The sequence below is a fragment of the Protopterus annectens genome, chromosome 8.part0 (genome assembly GCF_019279795.1).
Source record: "Protopterus annectens isolate FY-2018-M chromosome 8.part0, PAN1.0, whole genome shotgun sequence".
NCBI lineage: Eukaryota > Metazoa > Chordata > Ceratodontiformes > Protopteridae > Protopterus > Protopterus annectens.
In genome coordinates this window covers 804,596,674-804,617,604 of record NC_056741.1, presented here as the reverse complement: position 1 = coordinate 804,617,604, position 20,931 = coordinate 804,596,674, and the positions used below count along the sequence as shown (strand labels likewise).

At 37.5% G+C, this 20,931-nt stretch overlaps 1 protein-coding gene across 1 annotated transcript in view; it reads left to right on the top strand.

The window, feature by feature from the left end:
- GDI1 (GDP dissociation inhibitor 1) overlaps positions 1 to 20,590 on the top strand; it is a 394,348-nt gene extending 373,758 nt beyond the window's left edge. The window contains exons 10-11 of the mRNA XM_044080268.1: positions 1,500 to 1,554; positions 16,137 to 20,590. Of these exons, the coding sequence (XP_043936203.1) occupies positions 1,500 to 1,554; positions 16,137 to 16,289 (208 nt within the window). The 3' untranslated portion in view covers positions 16,290 to 20,590. The remainder of the gene's footprint in view (positions 1 to 1,499; positions 1,555 to 16,136) is intronic.
- Positions 20,591 to 20,931: the final 341 nt, after the last annotated feature.

The window sequence follows — 20,931 nt, the reverse complement described above, 5'->3', positions numbered from 1 at the left end:
TCAAACAACAAAACCATCCGGGTCATAAAACCGGACAAGGGAGGAGGATTAGTGGTTATGGACCAAGAGAGATACTCTGACAGTATGTTAAGTCACTTATTGGGGGTAGGGTACCAGCAGGTTTCCCGGAATGAACTCAATATTGCATACAGTCATGTTGATATGGTCCTCATGGATTTACTTTTGAACAACCAAATATCAGAAGTAGAATTCAACTACTGTACGCAAAAGCACCCTAGGATTCCCACTATTTTCGGGATCCCTAAGATCCACAAGAATATCTCGCATCCACCCTTAAGACCAATTGTGGATGCAAAAGGATCTAAGACTCTCTCAATATCTAAGGTCTTAGACATACAGTTAAAGAACTGTTTAAGTTATTTTTCACATATCATCAGGGACTCCTGGGATTGTCTCAAAAAAATAAAACAGGAATACTTTGGCAATGACATTATTTTTTCCACTATAGACGTGAAGGATTTATTTAATGTAATACCTCACACAGAAGGAGTGGATATGTTTAATGATTTTCTATGTCAGCATACCAATTTTTCACATACCAAAATTTTGACTCTGAGAACTTTGATGGAACTTGTTTTGGAGAATAGTTTTGTAATCTATGAGGGTCAATTGTTCAAACATAGTACAGGTGTGGCTATGGGTGCAGCCTGTGCCCCAGTTTTTGTGAACATAGTTCTGACTCAGTGGGAACTTTCCATAGTTTTTCCATCTACAATGATGTCATGGTGTAAGCTTTATGACGTTACCTTGATGACATCCTGATTTTATGGAAAGGTAACCACAACCAGCTGGATGAATTTTTTTGTTCCTCATTTCTAGCACTGCATTTCTGGAATTCACTATGGAAACTCATGTTGATTCAATCAGTTACCTGGACATCAGGATTAGCAAGGATTATACCTCTGCACAATTTTATTCTACCATATATCAAAAACCAACCTATTCGAACTCCCTTCTTCATTATGAGAGCGGGCATCCTGTACATCAGAAACGCTCCCTGGTTAAGGGGCAGGGAGAGAGGTTGGCCTGCATGACTAGCAGGATCGATGATTTTTATGCAGAAAGGGAAGTTTTATTGAATATGTTGGTACAAAGAGGTTATCCTGAGCAATTTGTGTTACCTCTTCTTGATGAAGTGACTAGGAAGAGACTTATGAGACATTTTTATCCCTTACTAGGGACTGACATCTCCAGATTGTGTGCTCCTTTGGAGAGCAGGGATTCATCCTCTGGTTGTTTTCACCATGGTTTTATATTAACTTACACCCCTCAGATCCCACTGATTCGGGACAATGTCTACAAGAACTGGTTTATTTTGGCAGGAGACAATGCCATAAGAGAGAGAGTAGCTCATTGATTTCCAGTTCGATAAAATTGCATTTTCAACAAATATTCATGTTCTTATGATTTATATTTTCTAATAACTGTTCGGATTTGAGACACAGTTGTAACCTTGTTTCTTTTTCACCTTGTTTTAGGTTTGTGGCAATTAGTGATCTATTTGAATCTATAGATGATGGAACAGAAAGTCAGGTATGTGGAGTGTATGAAATGTTAAAATAGCAAAATAAATAAATAAGTAAACATTGTGCCAGCTAAAGGGCTGAATTGTGTCATGCAAAGCAGCTCAGAAGGGAAAATGCTGTGATCCAGAGAAGAAACCTGTAGATGGGAAGCCCATATCTCATCCCCATCATAGTTATCAATTGATGTGGCAACCTCACTAGAAGGTACTGGAAGGATAGCTCTTCCTGAACTGGGAGAAGCCACCAGTTAAGAGGGTTATGGTAGGATTTTGGTGCTTCATAAAGAGATATGAATGAATCACTTGAGAAAAAGAACTGGTAGCTAGTGGTAGAGGAATGAGGCAAAAACGTTATGTGCCAAATCCTGTAATCTCTACTGCAACTGTAAATGTGAACAGCATGCATGTTGTAGTGTTGCATGAGATCTAAAGGGTTGGAAGTTCATATTAAGATTTGACCTTGTATGATAACTTTATCATCTAAGTAAATAAAAAATAACAACAGACCACTTTGAAATAATAAACAGTTGATAGGAACCCCAGAGATATATCTGTATGATGAGCAGAGTATTTTGAGCTTTGCAAAGTTTGATTCATTTTACAGGCTTAAAACAGAATAGACTGGTTAACATAATTTTCAAGAAACAGCTCAGCATGCATCTTTTTAACTCTAGTTAGGTTGACAGGAGGAAAAGGAAAACAGAAGTATATGTAAGTTTATATATCTGACAGTAGTTTATTTAGTACAGTGATACATTTTCCTTTTTTTCATTCTTTGAAAAAAAAAGCCTGAATTTTGAATCTAGCAAATCAGGGTGCCTGTCCTAAAGATTTAGAAACATACATTTCTTCAGAAGCCCTTTTACTTTGAAATAGTAAAAGTTACAAATTGGAGAACCAGATGAGGGGAAGTAGATTTTAAAAGCTGAAAAGTCTAACAGGAAATATTAAAGGTCTTTTCAAGTCAATCATGTTACCGTGGAGGATGCAGATGTGTGTACCATGTGGGAACCATTAGAAAAATATGCTGCTAAATGGCACAGCCTTCATAGATTAAACTTGTAAGCAGGTTTATGTGTGGTGCCATTCATTTAGAATGCTGCTCCCTTTTCCAGATTTCTGAGCAAAGCATCAGACTTATGAAGAAACGCAAGTAATTTGTTACCATACCTCCCAACCATACCGAATTCCTCAGTATTTCCCGGTTTTGAGGGCAAAATAGTGGGGTTCCACGAATTCTTGAGTGGCCTCTTCAAATCCTGATTTTTTTTTATTTACAGTTTGCAGTTAGCCCTGATGTCAACATTGTGATTTTTTTTTTTTTAAAAGAATTTCTCACTAAAAGAGTATGTGGTCACCCCATAATGCAGAGAGATAAAGCTGGGCAACACACGTGCGCAGGCACACACACACACACACACACACACACACACACACACACACACACACACACACACACACACACACACACACACACACACACACACACACACACACACACACACACACACACACACACACACACACACACACACACACACACACACACACACACACACACACACACACACACACACACACACACACACACACACACACACACACACACACACACACACACACACACACACACACACACACACACACACACACACACACACACACACACACACACACACACACACATATACATACATACACACACACACACACACACACACACACACACACACACACACACACACACACACACACACACACACACCTTTATGGCTAGCCAGTTTACTTGCAGCATGCAAGTACGAAGAAAATGGAGCACTAAGCAGCAAAGCACACAGAAAGAAGACATGGCAATGGCATACTCCACTCAAAAATGAAGCTCAGGTCCTGGTACCAAACCAACAAAGCAATCATAAAACTAAAACAAAACACAACATGCAGGCTGAGAATACTCATTGGCAAGTGACAGATTGAAACCCTCAGGGTCTCTCAGTTCAGACACAATTAGCTTGTCTAAGGAACTGAGAAGTCAAAGTACATTACATGCTGAAAGTGTAGGCGGCTGTAGGGTCCCATCCCCTTCCCTTTTCAGTTAGCATGTCTGCATTCTTAAGAAACTGAGGACTCTAATGCAGAACCCAAAATGTCCACTCCAGGAAATGATTGCCTGCATTATAAGTAAGATCGCAAATTGGGGGAGGGGCCCAGAGTTAACATGCTTTTCTGCCAAGACCAGTTAAAATGTGTGGACTGGCTGTGCTGAGTGCCCCTCAGTCCATGGTCAGTCACTTCAGAAGAAAATAACATGAATACCCACAGGTGGGTGACCAACAGTTTTGTAGGACTTCTTACATACTACTGGTAAACAGAGGGGCTGCCGCTGAAGACAGTAAGGGGTCACAGAATAAAGCTTAGCCTGGGCCCTGATTTCATGCAAGTGATGCCACATGAAATAGGTGGGGCTGGGAGTTGATATTTGTCATAGTAAATGTGTTATTTAACATCCCTGGTACATGACACACTCAGGGTGTGTGTGTGTGTGGGGGGGTGATGGACAGATTTGAGACTGTAAGTGAAAGTGTGAGTCTGTTACTGTCAGGAGCGGTGGAAGTGCTTTTCGTACTTTCAATTTACGTACTGAGTAATAATCCTCATGCTCCATAGTAACGTTATCCTGTTTGTTCACTCTATATATATATATATATATATATATATATATATATATATATATATATATATATATATATATGCATATATATATATATATATATATATATATATATATATATATTTTTTTTTTTTTTTATATATGTATAGAGCGAACAGCAGATTAACTTTCTTGTGGTCTCCCAAATTAGTCAAACAATGCCTCACAGCAAACATTCAGTAAGCTTGATCAGGATCGCAAGAGAGCAAAGTTAATGCGCTGACTCAGTGATTCTGCTAAATCGGTTGAAAATGATAGCAATGTAAATATTGTTGTTGTTGATCATTTTCATGAATGACAGTACATTCACTATGGAGTGGAGAATCTTGAAGCTGGGTAGCTCTCAAACTCTTATTCCAGAATTGGGACAAATCCAGAAGTAATCAATGATATTTTGGAACACTTTTAAAACTGTGCTATAAGTTTGAGAAGTTACAGAATAAGAAAATGTGAATTAACTTGCATTTCCCGAAGAAAAGAAGTCTATAACTGTACATGTAATCCACCACATTTCCTATCAACATCAACACTTTTGAGAGGGATTTGAAATGACAGAGCAAAATTTTGAGCCAAAACCAAGGACGTTCCTGAAAATCAGAGGCACCTGAGAGGGGGCATATACAGAAGAAAAAGTATGCATGGTAAAGAAAAATAAGATGAGAGTTAACCTTTTAGATTGCACTTTTAGAGTGTGTGTATATTTACATGAGTCTCAGCTTGGAATAAATCTTTTGCTGATTTTCCAAAAGCCTAAGATTTGCATGCTAGCCTATACTTCAGTATTTATAATTGCATTTGTTTTATCAGGTTAAAATAAGCTTTGTGTGTTAGAAAGCTAACTAATAGTGAATAAAATGGAGTTATTAAAAGAAATTGCAAACTCTAACACAGATAGTAAGTGGTGGCAACTCCTAGGTGTGAACTTAGAAAGAGAATATTTAATTTCTTAAGGTGGTGGTACAAACCAAAGGTCATTTTTTCAAAGTTGCTGCACACCTCTGAACTGTTTAGATTTTTGCAGAATATCTAGATTTTTACTTAATAATATTTTATCCATTCCTCTTAAAATCAGTGCTTTTCTGGCAAATCATTGAGAATGGAAATTACTAAATAATTACATACATTTGAGTTTCAGACTTAATACTCTGGCTCCTTTAAGGCCAGCTACTTCATCTGTAGTTTGGAGTTTAGGCATGTCGCCACCTTTCCTTAGTGTTTGTTTGCTTTGCTTTGTTCTGTGGTAAAATAACCCTGTCAAGCAGAGAAGTTGAGAAAGCGAGTCGGTTGGCTATTGTCTTATAGAAAGTGACGAAGACTACAAGACTGTTGGTTGTTTATATATTTTCTTGTTGTATTTTTATTAAGGGGGTGGGAAATGGTGGTTGGGAGTTGGAGTTTTGACCTCATCAGATGAGTGATGACATGTGCTTTTCACTACATTGATATCTTCTGTCTCATTAAACTGTGAATGGAAAGACAACTAAATGGGTGTTTTTATAGGGCAGCATCAGACATGTTATTGGGACAGGGGAAGTCTGGCTTGTTGATGAGGCAGTTATGCCACTCTTACACTAGTGAAACTTGTGTGATGTAATGCGTAGTGGTTTTACAGTAACACTAATGTTAGTAGTAACTGGTGTACAAATGTTGTGTGTGTGTGTTAAGTTTTTAAGCCCCCGCCAAACAAAAAAATGTCCATTGTGTAGTTTATGCATTAAGTAGGACAGGTTACTTATGTTTTTTGATATACCAGCTGTGTGTTGAAATTCAGTAACCAGTGCTGTTATAGATTCCCGGTTAGTCATGTTACAGGCTAGCATTTGGTAGTTATTTAGTATCAGCTGGAGAACTTAACTAGCAGTGTCCCAGACTGACAGATAGTAAACTAAAGCAACTGGAAATCATACCCCAAAATCTCTCAGAGCAAGAAATCTGGACAAAGCCAAAATTAATGGTGGGACAAAGGCCCAAAAATTGGGACATATTCTAAATATTGCTTCTGTAAACTCAGACAGTTGCTAGAATAACAGGTTTTGCATTATTATATGTTTTCTGAGGGATATGAAGTCTGACATTCAAATGTCTGCCAATATTTTTTATTATTTAGTGATTTCAATCTTCATGTTGGCATCCCACAATTCCAGTGGAGTAGGTGAGGTCACATGATTATGTATGTAAACATTATGTTAATTAGTCTCCCAATTTTTGGCCAGTTGTACCAACTTTTCATGGGCCCTTGCCCAGATTTTTGATGTTTCCAGGTTGAGAGGTATTTTGGTTGCATATGTGACCAAGAAGTCATGCAAACATTTCACTTGAAATCACGGTGTTTGGTTTTGTTGCAACCTCAAAAAAGACACTTTTTTCATAATGTCACACTGTGATCATAAATGATCCACTACATCCACTTCAGCAGTCATAGGAGTTTCCCAAACTTGAACTCCTCCTCCTTCCATTCCTAAAGCATATCATGCTTCCCCTCCTTCTACAGATTTCACTTGCTGTGAACAGCATTAACAGGGTGATCCTAGGTTTGACTATCTTTTTTTATTCAGAGTTGCTTCTTGGGTAATAAGTACCCTTGATTCTTTTCACAAACTTTCAATAACACTTTGTGGAAATGCTTGTTATATGGCTTACAGCTAGCGGTTGTGTGTTTAATTTTTCATCAGTCATCATTTCCTGCCCCGTTTCAACCTCACTTAGCCAGTGACTTAAGCCAATTATGGCATTTCTTGTTATTGATTTTTCCAGAGTACTGTATGTTTTGCGGAACATGGATAAAGGCCTTGAGTTTTACAAAATGCATTAATTAAAATTCTCTCCGAAATACATACAACTTTTGTGTTGTATTCCTGGGAAGATATGTCATTTGGAGGCCTTTCGTGATATATGTAAGAATTTTGGCAATTGGACATTGCAGGACCATAGGAATGTGCTTATCCTAGGAGGGCTACTTCCCTCTGATGGCAAGAGGAAAGACCAGTGAAAGACTGTGGAGGACATGGTGCAGAAGGAGCAAGACAGTCTCTCACCTTCCACTAAGTTAGCTAGGACAGAACCAGATCAGTTCAACCCCTTGCTTTAAAACAACAACAAACTGCCAGTGTTTCCCAGCTTCAGGTGTCAGTGGTTCTAGAAACTGCTCCGTGAAAAAAAACTCAGTAGCTTCTCCTTGGAGCAGCAACTACTTGGTACATGAAGTTGATGCCTTTCTCCTCCCATCTTGGTGAATTTAAATGCACTACTGTTGAGGCCTTCCTTGCATTTAGATTGGGACAGAATGGCAAAGACCTTCATCAAGGCCTTATCTGTGATTGGTGTTCTATCTTCCATTCTTGTTTCTTGGGTAGCTAGAGAAGGTACCCCGACCATCTACTTCTGTCAGCTCCTTCCCCAAGCCTGCTTTCAGCACCAGGAGTATAAGAGCTCACTGTATTTTCAATGGTTTCTATACCAGCACCAGTGGGATTCCTCTCATTGATGACAGCTCCTCCCTTGACTTCAGTAGCCTTCACTCTGACTCCTTCAGTGCCAAGGTCTGCTAGACCTGTGGTCATCTGTGTCTATGATTTAGTGTTGTTTCTGTTTGTGGCATCAGTATTGTTGACTTTATACCGTAGGTACCAATGCCACTCTGTATTTCAACACTGGTTAAAACAAGAATGCTCATCCATCAGAGAATAAATAAATGTTTTTTTTAACTAAATATGTATGTTCTCCCTCCAGAAGGGAGGGTTGCTGCAAGACTCACCATGAAGAATATGCCTCTGTACTATCCAATTTTAGGAACCCTTTCAGAAGGAAGTATCCAGTCAAGAGACTGCAAGCTTTCTGAGAAAATTATCTATCCAATATTTCCTTCCAAATAATAAATCCAAAAGTAAGGCAAGTACTACCACGCTGTGTATGAAGCAACTTCACTTTATTAAAACAATAAAAGCAGTATCATAAGCGTTTTCGGGTAAATCCCTTCATCAGATGATAAAACACTAATAAAAACATAGTGTCTAATATAATATATCACAGCCAATGAAAATCAATAGTTTACCCTCCTTTTTGCTAGAGCTGGTTTTAAAGGGACAACATCATTTAATCCTGGGGCTTTGTCAGCTCCCAGTCTAAGAATCCATTGCATCTCTTTATATTCAGTTTCATTATACAAGTCACCCATTCTTTGATTTCTGTTTATAACACATATAACCATAAAGGCAAATACATGATCACTATGCAATTCTATATGCTTGTACAGTACATTATGTTCTTTTCTTAACCTTATATCCGATAGAGGCTTAAAAATTCTATCTTTAAGTCTGCAATTTGTTTTTCCTACATAATATGCAGTACACTGCTGACAATTCGCAATATAGACAACATTTTGTGTGTTACAGTCAGCATACATATTCAAAAAGTAATACTTGTTGGTCCTGGGGTATATAAAACAGTTCCCTTGTAGAATGTGCTTACAGGCTTTACAATATAGGCATGGATAAGTTCCCTTCTTCATAATGCCTGAATTTTTAAAATGCATAGGTTCTTGACACAAAATATCTTTCAAATTTTTATTTATTTTAAAAATAAATCTAGGTTGTGTCCCTACAACTCTAGTTATATTCTCATCTGTTAAAAGAATTCTCCAGTTGTCTCTAATTATATTACATATACCACCTATATCATTACTGTATGTTAAAGTTATTTTCAAACCTTCATTAGATTTTTGGACCTGTGCATCTTATTAGGCCATTATTTTACCTCTATGTAACCATGGTTTTGCACTTTGCTTTCTATAGAGACTGCTGTTGTCCATTTCCTTTTTCAATAAATTTTTACTGTAACCTCGAACTTGAAAATATTTTTTTAAAGAGTTCAATTCCTGTATGAAGGAGTTCTCATTCATGCAAAGTCTAGATATTCTACAGACTTGTCCCTTGACTATGTGTTGGAATACATGTCTAGGGTGCATGCTATCATATCTAAGCATGCTGTTGGTCCAACAAGGCTTCCTATATAATGATGCCTATACCTCCCCATTTTCTGTCTTGATAATACTAACATCCAGGTATTCAATAACTGAACTAGAATAATTCAATGAAAATCTGAAGAAGCTGGTAGTAGACTCTAAGTACTTAACAAAGGATGTTAATTCTGATGTGGTACCCCCCCCCCCACAAAAAGAAAACATAATCCACAAATCTATTGTAGAAGAGAAGTTTGTCTTTCCAATCATATCCTGCCTCATATATCACCATATCTTCCCAGTATGCCAGGACTAGGTTAGCATATGTGTTCGCACAAGGCTTACCCATAGCTATACCTTGTCTCTGGCAATAATACTTTGTTTGACAATGAAAAAACATTGTTCTCTAATACTAGCCTTAATAAGGAACATAACCATATATTTTCATCTGTATGTATATTCACCTTTTTGTTCAGTATTTCTTCTATGGCAATAATACCATATTGATTTTCTATGACAGTGAACAAATTCTTTACATCTAGAGTAACAAACATATAGGAAATGTCACTGTTCTATTTTAAATAAACACCCATTGATTACAGAAATGTCGCAGTATCTTTCAAAATTCTAGGAAAGGTTTGTGACACTGGTCTAAGAGTACATTCTAACCAGATAGAAATGTTTTCTGTCACGCAACCCCCTACCCGATACTGTATGTCTCATGGTTGTGTTTTAGGATCCTTATGAATATTTGGTAAGGCTTTAAAAACTGGGATAGTAGGATGTTGTATATATAAAAATGTCATCAGCTCATGGTCTATCAAACCCTTTTTTTCCATGTTAAATAAAGATTTGTGCACTTTTTGTATATAAGAATTCACCATTAGTGGTGACAGCTGAAGAAAATTCAGTCTGTCAGCTAGCAACAGATCTATTTGTGTGTTATAAAACTCTTTGCTAAGTACAACAACAGCACTGCCCTTATCAGCAGATTTTATAACTATGTTAGTATTATTCTTTAGCACTTACAGTGCATTTCTATGTGGTTGGTCTAAGTTGAAATCCATAGATCTATGTGTATTATGTAGATACTGTTCAATTTCACGTTCACATGATTTAACAAACAACAACAGTGTAGGATGTAAAGTAGGTGAAAAAGTGTTAGGTTGCTTGAATGCATGAGGTGTTTGAACACTGTTAGTATTATTAAACATTTGCTTCAACATTACATCCCATGCAAAGTATAGCAGTTCAGTATTAGAGTACAAAAATCTGGTGATATTTGAGGCGGCACATGATTGGAAAGAAACTTATCTTCTACAATAGATTTGTGGATGATGTTTTCTTTTTTTGGGGGGGTACCACATCAGAATTAACATCCTTTGTTAAGTACTTAGAGTCTACTACCAGCTTCTTCAGATTTTCATTGAATTATTCTAGTTCATTTATTGAATACTTGGATGTTAGTATTATTAAGTCAGAAAATGGGGGGGTATAGGCATCACTATATAGGAAGCCTTGTTGGACCAACAGCATGCTTAGATATGATAGCATGCACCCTAGACATGTATTCCAACACATAGTCAGGGGACAAGTCTGTAGAATATCCAGACTTTGACCGAATGAAAATTCCTTTATACAGGAATTGGACTCTTTAAAGAATCATTTTCAAGTTTGAGGTTTTAGTAAAAATGTATTAAAAAGGAAATGGACAACAGCAGTCTCTATAGAAAACAAAGTGCAGAGCCATGGTTACATAGAGGTAAAAATGGCCTAATATGGTAGATGCACAGGTTCAAAAAGCTAATGAAGGTTTGAAAATAAGTTTAACATACAGTAATGATATAGGTGGTATATGTAATATAATTAGAGACAACTGGAGAATTCTTTTAACAGATGAGAATATAACTAGAGTTATAGGGACACAACCTAGATTTATTTTTAAAAGAAATAAAAATTTGAAAGATATTTTGTGTCAAGAACCTATGCATTTTTAAAATTCAGGCATTAAGAAGAAGGGAACTTATCCATGCCTACATTGCAAAGCCTGTAAGCACATTTTACAAGGGAACTGTTTTATATACCCCAGGACCAACCAGTATTACTTTTTGAATATGTATGCTGACTGTAACACACAAAATGTTGTCTATATTGCGAATTGTCAGCAGTGTACTGCATATTATGTAGGAAAAACAAATTGCAGACTTAAAGATAGAATTTTTAAGCCTCTATCGGATATAAGGTTAAGAAAAGAACATAATGTACTGTACAAGCATATAGAATTGCATATTGATCATGTATTGTCTTTATGGTTATACGTGTTATAAATAGAAATCAAAGAATGGGTGACTTGTATAATGAAACTGAATATAAAGAGATGCAATGGATTCTTAGACTGGGAGCTGACAAAGCCCCAGGATTAAATGATGTTGTCCCTTTAAAACCAGCTCTAGCAAAAAGGAGGGTAAACTATTGATTTTCATTGGCTGTGATGTATTATATTAGACACTATGTTTTTATTAGTGTTTTATCATCTGATGAAGGGATTTACCCGAAAACGCTTATGATACTGCTTTTATTGTTTTAATAAAGTGAAATTGCTTCATACACAGCGTGATAGTACTTGTCTTACTTTTGGATTTACTATTTGTTTTTTTGGAAGGAGTCCTTTACTTTTTGTTCAATATTTCCTTCCAGACCAGAAAATATGTGTGGTTTATTTGAGATTTGTTTTTAGTCTCCAGAAAGACAAAGAACCACAGGCCTGTTGTTAACCTAAATGACCTATACTTATACAAGCAGAAAATCAATTTCTGGATAATCCTTTTGCAGTTGATCCTTCCATGTCTTCTGAGAATGGATGTGCTCATAAGATTCTGCACATAAATATTCCCAAGATATTCAGGGAGTTCCTATGCTTCAAAGTAAGAGCTGGCCACTACCAGTTCAGGCCTTTCTGTTTGGCCTCATTACAGTAGCCATGGTATTTACTAAATGCATGGCAGCGGTCTGAGGTGCACGGGATCAAGGTGTTCCCATATCTAGACAGCTGTCTCCTCGTGGCCCCTTTAAGAAGTCTCCAGTCTGAGCAAGGACCTAGTTACTACAGCTATTTATGTCCTTGGTAATATTGGTGAACACTGCAAAGTCCCAGTTTGAGCCATTGTGGGCTCAAGTATTTATAGGCTGCCACATGGTCACAAATTGCATATTGGCATGTCTCATCCGAAACACAATTTAGTCTATTAAGGCAGCAGTTCAACTTGTTTTGAGCACCCTAAACAATCAGCAGAACTTGTCCTAAAATTCCTGGGTATCATGGCTATAACTTTCTGCTTAGTTCCCTTTACCTATTTGCACATGGCAGTTTTGTAGTAGACCTTATGCATTTAGTGGTCTAGGTGAATAAATCCTGACTTAAATTATATTTTTTCAGAGGCATGCCACAAGTGCCTCCTCTGATGGGTTTAGTATCACAGACTAGAGAAGGAATATTCTTTCACTGATACCCTTCTCATGGTAACAATCATGACAAGTGTGTTAGCACCAGTGTGTGGTGGGCACTGTTTAGGACAGATGGTCCAAGGGACATGGAGTTAGCAAGAGGCCTCTCTGCATTTAAGTATGCTGGAAATGAGGGAGGTTCTTTCAGCATTCCAGGCTCTATAGGACTACCTTCAACCAGGTGCAATTGCTATCCACTCCAATAGTATGGCAGTAGTGTGGTGCATCAGCAAACAAGGAGGACCTAGAGCCTCTCCTCTGTGTCAGGAAGCCATGAGACTATGGGAATGGCTGATTAACTCACCTGTGTTTCTAATAGGATTGCACATTCCTGGTCAAGCCAGCTCTATAGCATATAGACTCAGCAGTCGTTTATTGATGCCACTCAAGTGGTCTGTCAGTTGATCTTTTTTCAAGGGGAACCCTACTGCAACTTTATTGCTTCTTCAACCAACTCTAAGTACAGCAGCTTCTTTACTGCAATCCCATAACAGGCTCAGACACTAAGGGATGTTCTTGTCATTCATTGGTCTCTGATTACTGTGTGCATCCCCCATTCCCCCATTATTGAAATGTTTACAGAAAACCAAACTGTGCAAGGACAATGTCATTCTCATTTCCCCATTCTCACCATGACAAGTTTGGTTTCCTCTGTTGTGGCCTCATCTGCTCAAGAAACCTTATTCTCCACTCCCCCAGTCAGACTGCATTGTTTCTCCAGTTCCATTGATATCCAGGTACCATACATACTAGTACAAGGTGGCAAAAAATCCCAAATCACAGCCCAGAAGCCCTTTACTAGGAAGGTATACAAGGATAAAGGGATAAAATTCTAACTTTGGGCTACTCAGCAAGGGGCAGGCTCTTGTACTGTTCTCATCCCTGCTAATCTGCAATTTTGGGTTGACATATGACATCTTTGACCAAAGATCTTTTTTTCGCCACTCTGAAAGTACACCTATCAGCCATTTATATCAATCATTATGGGGTTATGTCATCATCTTTAGCATGCATGAATGTCTGTAAGGATTTCTGAGAGGTGCTTTTCTACTGAGACCACCCTTTAAAGATTCTGTTCTTCTGTGGCATCTTAATTTCATCTTGGAGAGATGAACACTTCCTCCACTCAAGCTAGCTGCCAGAGCAGAACTAAAATACTTATCTTTGAAGACATAGTTCCTAGTGGCATTAATATTAGACAAGAGGGTTTCTAAGTTGCAGGCCATGTCTTGCCATTGTCCATATTTAATTTTCCACAAAGACAGGAATTATTTGAAAATCAGCCTAACCTTTATGCCAAAAGTAGTATCAGACTTGACCTCATCCAGTCTATTAACCTCTCATTCTTCTTCCCTGAATTTATCAGTAAAGGATAATTCAAGGAACATTGTCCTGAAGTACACAGACAGTTGCCATTCTATCTTTACAGAACCAAGGTTCCCAGGAAAAATTACCAACATTTTATCTCCTTCGATAGAAGTAGACCAGGCCAAGATATGTGACCTCACTTTGTCCAGGTGTCAATCAGACCATGTATCTTTTTGTTATGTCTCTAGCAAGAAGATTTTACCAGTTAAACCAAGGACTCATTTCACAAAAGCCAGTACTACTGCTCTAGCATTGTACAGAAGCTCATCTGTGGATGACAGTTGTCTTTTAGAGGTAGCGCAGATTAAGATATATATATATAGGGTATGCGTGTGTGTGTGTGTGTGTGTGTGTGTGTGTGTGTGTGTGTGTGTGTGTGTGTGTGTGTGTGTGTGTGTGTGTGTGTGTGTGTGTGTGTATTAAACATCTGGGTAAACTTGGAGAAGAGAGGGTAGCATGGTGTGTTATGAGAGTGAAAGGAAGAGTTTGAGATTGGGAAAGGCCTATGGGTGCCAAAAGATAGGCTACATTGCCTTGTCCTGGTTTGAAATGGAAAGACTTGAATAATGAAGATCTAACATTATGGTAAGTGCATAATGTTTGTTTTTTGCAACCGATTATTCAAACAACTGTGTGTGCCAACAGCAAATAGTAGTATCAAACCAAAGAGTGAAAAGGTTACACAGACTAACTGTTCAGAATAAAATGCAAGAACGACTCAGCCAATCTAGAGTCTTCACTATGTAATACCTTAAACCTCCAGTAGTGGAGGCCCATGGGAAATATGCAAATGACCACTTATGGACATACCAGTACTTCGACTACATGGCTTCTGAATGCCTATGACTTTTTTATTTTTTACTTATTAAGTCTTTATGGATACAGTCAGGCCAATAGGCTTTATTGGTGTAATGTATGCATAAAGACTTAAATGTAAAAAGTAAAAAGTCATGGCCTTTCAGAAGACATACAACAGAAGCACTGGTATGCTGTTAAGGGGTTATTTGCATATATCCCATGGGCTTCCACTACAGGTGGTTTAAGGTATTACACTGTGAAGACTCTAGCTTAGCTGAGTCTTTATTTCACTTTTTACAGCAAATAGTAGTGAAGACTGGACTTTTCTGGGTTCACACTAGAGCCTTGATATATAGTGCCTGCATGATCTCTGCATGACATAATCTGTAAGTTTCAGTCTTGCAGATAAGCAGACTCACAATATGCACTTATAATACATAATAAGAATGTTTAATTGTTTTTTTTTTCATTTTTCACCATCCCTCCCTTACCACCTTGTTTCTTTCCTCCCTTTCCGATTTCTCTCTCTTTGCTTCTATCTCTCTGCCTGCCTCTCCCTCTTCCTCTCTCTCTCTCTGTTTCTCTATACACACACACACACACACACACACACACACACACACACACACACACACACACACACACACACACACACCATACACATTTATTGTTACTATGTGAATTTCTCTATGTGCATCATACATCACACACTATTATTCCACACTGTGTCTCCATCTGTCTCCATGTTTCTCTATTGATCTATGTTTTTTTTGCTTGTGGTGCATCTGTTACAACCTGTTTTGTTATTGCTTCTCCAACTTAATTTTTTGGTATGTTTACTTGTCTTTTTCCCATATGTTCCATGCCACTTTGATCCACTCAATGTCATTCCTCCCTCTCTGAATTCTGCTATGGCCATTTGATATTATATCTACTTCATTTTTCTCCAAATGGCCATCATATTCACCATTTAATTATTGTATTGCTCTACTTTTCCTTGCATATATCTTCATAACCTCTCCACTCCTTCCATGCATTATTTTACCACATTTCACTATTATTGCTTCTGGATTCATTATCCAATTGACTCCCTGGTTGTGACCATCACAATGTTTATAACTTTTTCCCCATGCATCTCTACCTGCACACTTTTCTGCTTCCCTTTTACTATGTGCATTATCTTTTTGTGCCCTTCTTGTTTCACCTTTTTCTCTTTCTCCCTCCCTTCTTCCCTTCTACCTTTGTTCTCTTTGCAGATTTTCTGCTCCCGGTCCTATGATGCCACCACACACTTTGAGACAACTTGCAATGACATCAAGGACATCCACAAAAGGATGACAGGCACAGACTTTGACTTCGAGAATATGAAGCGCAAACAGAAAGATGTCTTCGGCGAGGAGGACCAGTGATGTCTGCTCCATTTCATATTGCCACCTAACCATAGGAAAGTTCCTTTTTAGCCTAGTGAGCTCTACATTACCCTCACATTATCATATCTTTCAATTCTCCCATTCATAATGTTAGACTTGGTACACAAGAGGCTGTCTGCAGCCAAGAAGAGGTTAACTAATGCAGTTGAGCATATCTGCTTTGACTCTATCCCCTTTCCTTTTTTGCAGTTAAGTATCACTATCCTCTGCCTTTTTGGGAAGGGGGGAGGGGGTTTATAGACATTTCTAACTATATTATTTATCCTTATTCATTGTACCTACAGATTAAGGTTGTAAAGTGTAGTAGAAGCTCATTGTATCAACTCTGTTAGGGCTGTGCAAATGATAACATAACTTTATGTGGACCAAATGAGTGGGCCCTACTGATTGCTTATATTCTTGATACAAAACTGGGTGATCATTAACTGGGTTGCTTACTCTTTACCTCCTCTGGGAAGGATGGATTCCATACAATCAACTTTTTCAATGGGAGCAAATTGTGTAATTGAGTGCTGCTGTTAGCCATTTTGCCATTTAAAGGGCTTGGCTTAAAATGACTGTCAGTTCCTAAGAAAGAGTGTTTCTTTCCAGTATAATGACTACATATCAAATGCATTAATTATGAAGTTTTTGGGGAACGGTACTTCTGAAGTTATATGTTGTCAGTCTTGTACAATAGAACATTTGGTTGTGTCTTAAAATTTGCTGGAACTGAGTAGAATGGAAAAAGGCATTTGAATACAATATAGTAGTGCTCTGATTGGGTTCGCGGACCCTGCAGCTAAACCTTTTTTGTAAGGCACTCCATTGCATGTCTTATATTATATGGCTGCTAGTAGGACCATTGACTAACTTGTTCATGCACATTCCATTTTTTTATTAATTTATGTTTTCATTTTATTGGTGAACCTCTGCCCTGAAAAACAAAGCTGCTGTAGTCACACACTTCCATTATTTCACTGGGTCCCCTTTCATCTAAGACTTATGTTGCTGCTTCACTGGCCAGTATGGAATGTAAATGACCACTTGATGTACACTTTTTCCCTTTTGATATAAATGTTTAACCTGCACCAGTATCCCTCCCTACTTGAGATCTGTTGTCTCCTTAGTTGTCACCTCTTGTGACTTTATGTACCAGGTGAATCTATGTATTGCTAGAAGTATGGCTTCCTAAAAGACTGACCTGCAGTTGAAGTGAAAGGATGAATAATAAACTGAAGAGGAGATAAGAGAATTTCCTAGTTCCATAGAGTACAAAATCAGTAGCAGCTGATGAGATATCTTATCAGGTTTTGCAACAGATGTTTCTATAACTCTCCTAATCTGTTTTCATTAGGAATGTAGTCTGTAGGACAAAAAAAGATGTGTCTAGGTTACCCTGAAATAACACTTGTACGCTTACTTGATAACAGACTTCTCTACAGTTGTAAAACCTCAGGGATGTGTTACAGTCTAAAAATGAAATACCTAAGTTACTGTTGTAGAAATGGTATTGGCTTCAGAAACATAAAGAACATGTGCTTTGCTTGGGAGACGACAGATGTCACAAACACACTTTATATTAATTTTTGACTTGAATAAACAAGTTACATTACTTGCACAATCTTCTGAAGAAGCACTCTTGGGAATTCTGAGGTTGATTTGTCCTTGGAAATTTGCAGTCATATTTAACTGAACTACCATGTAAACTGCATTGCGTTTCTACATTGCAGAAGCTGTCAAATCCACACATGACCATTCATCAAAGATTCAAAAGATTCAAGATTCAAAGAAACTTTATTGTCATTTAGGACCACACAAGTGCAGCCTAAATGAAATTACAAATGTCAGGTCACAAGAGAAATCCAGTGCAAATATCGTAGATACAGCGAATTCAAAGAATAACATAAGAAAGAAAATAACAACACGTATAACATGCAAGAGGTAGTTCATATTACATAAACACATTCATTACCCATTATCCAGTGGTAAATAATAAATACCCTTACTCATTCAACATAAATAACTTACAGCTGCTAAGGGGGCTGTTGTTTCTGACCACATACACCCTCTGTCAGGTTACATGGGAACATTTCCTTTGATTAGTATAGATCATATCCTATTGTGTTACAGAGTGTAATTTTTCAGTGGGTAGACTAATCCTTTTGTCATCTGCCTCAGCAGGTTTTTGATAATTATCAGTTCCCTATTGAGAACATATGTCATTTAGGATCAAACTAAACCTTATAAAGACATGAAGTTGTCTCCAGTACTATCATGGTTGGAAGTAAACAATGTGACACTATTTGTTGATAACCTGAACTCAGTGGACAACTTCTGCTTTATAGATTTGCATACCTATACTTTTCTGGTCTGCTAGAAACTGATGTCTATTGAAACCAATTTTTCCACAAAGAATATTTAATTGGATTTTACTTTTACTAGCTAAACAAGGAAATATGGAGTTTAATGTGTGAACTGTAGACATGTCTATTTGAATTGACAATAAGGTAAAAGATTCCTGTTAAGATTTTACTATTTCCTACCCAGCTGTGGAATAAAAGAACAATTAAACATATTTTGGTCCAGGGGGCATGACTACATATCTATAGTTAGTGTGGAGTATTTGCAGTACATGAAAAAATTGTAGTTACCTTGGTAACTGAGAGCACATGCCCTGTTTTTAGGCTAAACTGTTTTCTTGCAGAATGAAAAGCTAGTGTTAAGTCTTCATTGTGTGTTATGCTATATAATGTTGTAGTATTTATTCCATTACAATGCTGAAACACATCCCAAGCAACCATATGTACAGTGTGATTCTGTTTGCACATTCTGTGGAGCGGCCTTAAAATGGTTAATTTATTTGCAGACATTTTTGCCTCTCTTTCTTTTACTTGTGACTGCATCCTCTCCAGTTGATAAAATAAGTAAAAATAATAATATGGCGGTCAAGTTTGTTGCAGACATTTTGAATGCTTATGTATGCCATAGTCAAAGATGATACTGGGGGACAGGGAGTCTAAGAAAACGACACTGAAAACTAAAGCTAACAATGTATGATCTGCAGATTATTTTTACCTGTGTTCCTCACTCTGTTATAGAATTCACAAAATTCCAACTGTGTCAATGTACCTGTCAGATCGATCTGTAGCTTATCTGTCTCCATTTCTTAAGGTTATGAGTTATCTTCCTACATCAATATGTTGTTTTACAACTCAGATGGTGATGCTTGAGTGTAAAATATTATCAAGTTATGCTGTCCTTTTGAAACTGTTAAATTAGGCCTCTTTTCTTCCTTCTCTGATGCCAACCCTGTAAGTTATCAGGTGGTATCCTAATGATTACAACTTATGTTCCATGTCATAGGTAATCCCTTTCCAGTAGAACATCTCCATTCAGCTGTTCCTGCCTGTGGTTGGTATTCCATCAGTTTGGCAGTTCAGCCTATGCAAAAGGAGTAAACCGTATGGGAAGTAGACCTATAATTCCATGGCTAAACATCTGTTAATAATTTATTTACCACTGGCTATGGCTTTATCTGCAAAACCTGCCTTTTAAAACTATATAGGGGGCAAGTGCAGGGGGTAAAGCCGACAGCTGAAACTTGTAGTTAGAATGTCACAAGCCTTTACTTGGTATATGCACCGAGTACACTGTTGAGATGTATTACTTATGCTGTTAATAGTGGACTACAAACACCTATGCACTTATATACTGTGTCTTTAGTACTACTGCTTTGCACTGTTTGGACAACACTGGATAACAAAATAAGAAGGGTTCTATATGCATATAGTTGGTACTCCTCTGCATTCAGCTAGTCTTTTAGTGGCTGCCCATTCATACTGTGGTGGGATCCCCTGGTTCAGAAATTATAAGTAGGACCATTTCTTGTTACCTAACATATGTGTTCAAAGTAAAAATGCAAGATCTTTGAGGAGATAGTCACCTCTGGAACTCAGTAACAAACTATATAATGTGTTTTGGTTGTAGAGTGCTTCTTACAGCCTCCTGTCTCCAGGAAGAACTTAACGAAGAGAAAAAGATTTCTAGCTATTAACATGATCAGAAATAAAAATAAACCTGTACACCCTACAGCTTTAACCTTGTCAATAGAGTCTTTGCTGGCCATGGTACCTGCTTATTCGCAGTTCCATGAAACTGTGCCGTGGCTTTTTGTATTCTTTTCTGAAATGTATGTATTGTTTATCCTGATAAAGTTATTTCATGTCATTAGCCGGTTGATTATAATGTCCTTTGAAAACACTAATTAAAACCAACTGATATGTGTTTTTCTTGTGAAACTCTCCAAGCTTTTGTTGTTTTTGCTCCCTTTTTCTTACAAAAAAAAAAAAATGTGAGATGAAACAGAACTGAAAATTTCCTAAGCTGCAATGATGAAAGGAAGGCTAGGGTTCTAATGTGATTGAGCATATGAGTTCCTACTGAAACAATCACAAAACAGATAATACCATTGTTCTAATGGTCTGTAATTGCAGTCTATTGAGATAGTCACTGAAGTGGAGCAACATCATGAAAAAAAAAAGAAACCATTATTGTGCAAATGTAGAAATTAATGTTAGATGTGGAAAGGCTGCCTGTATTCCCCAACTGTAGAGTCTATCACGTTACTGCTATTGTAATA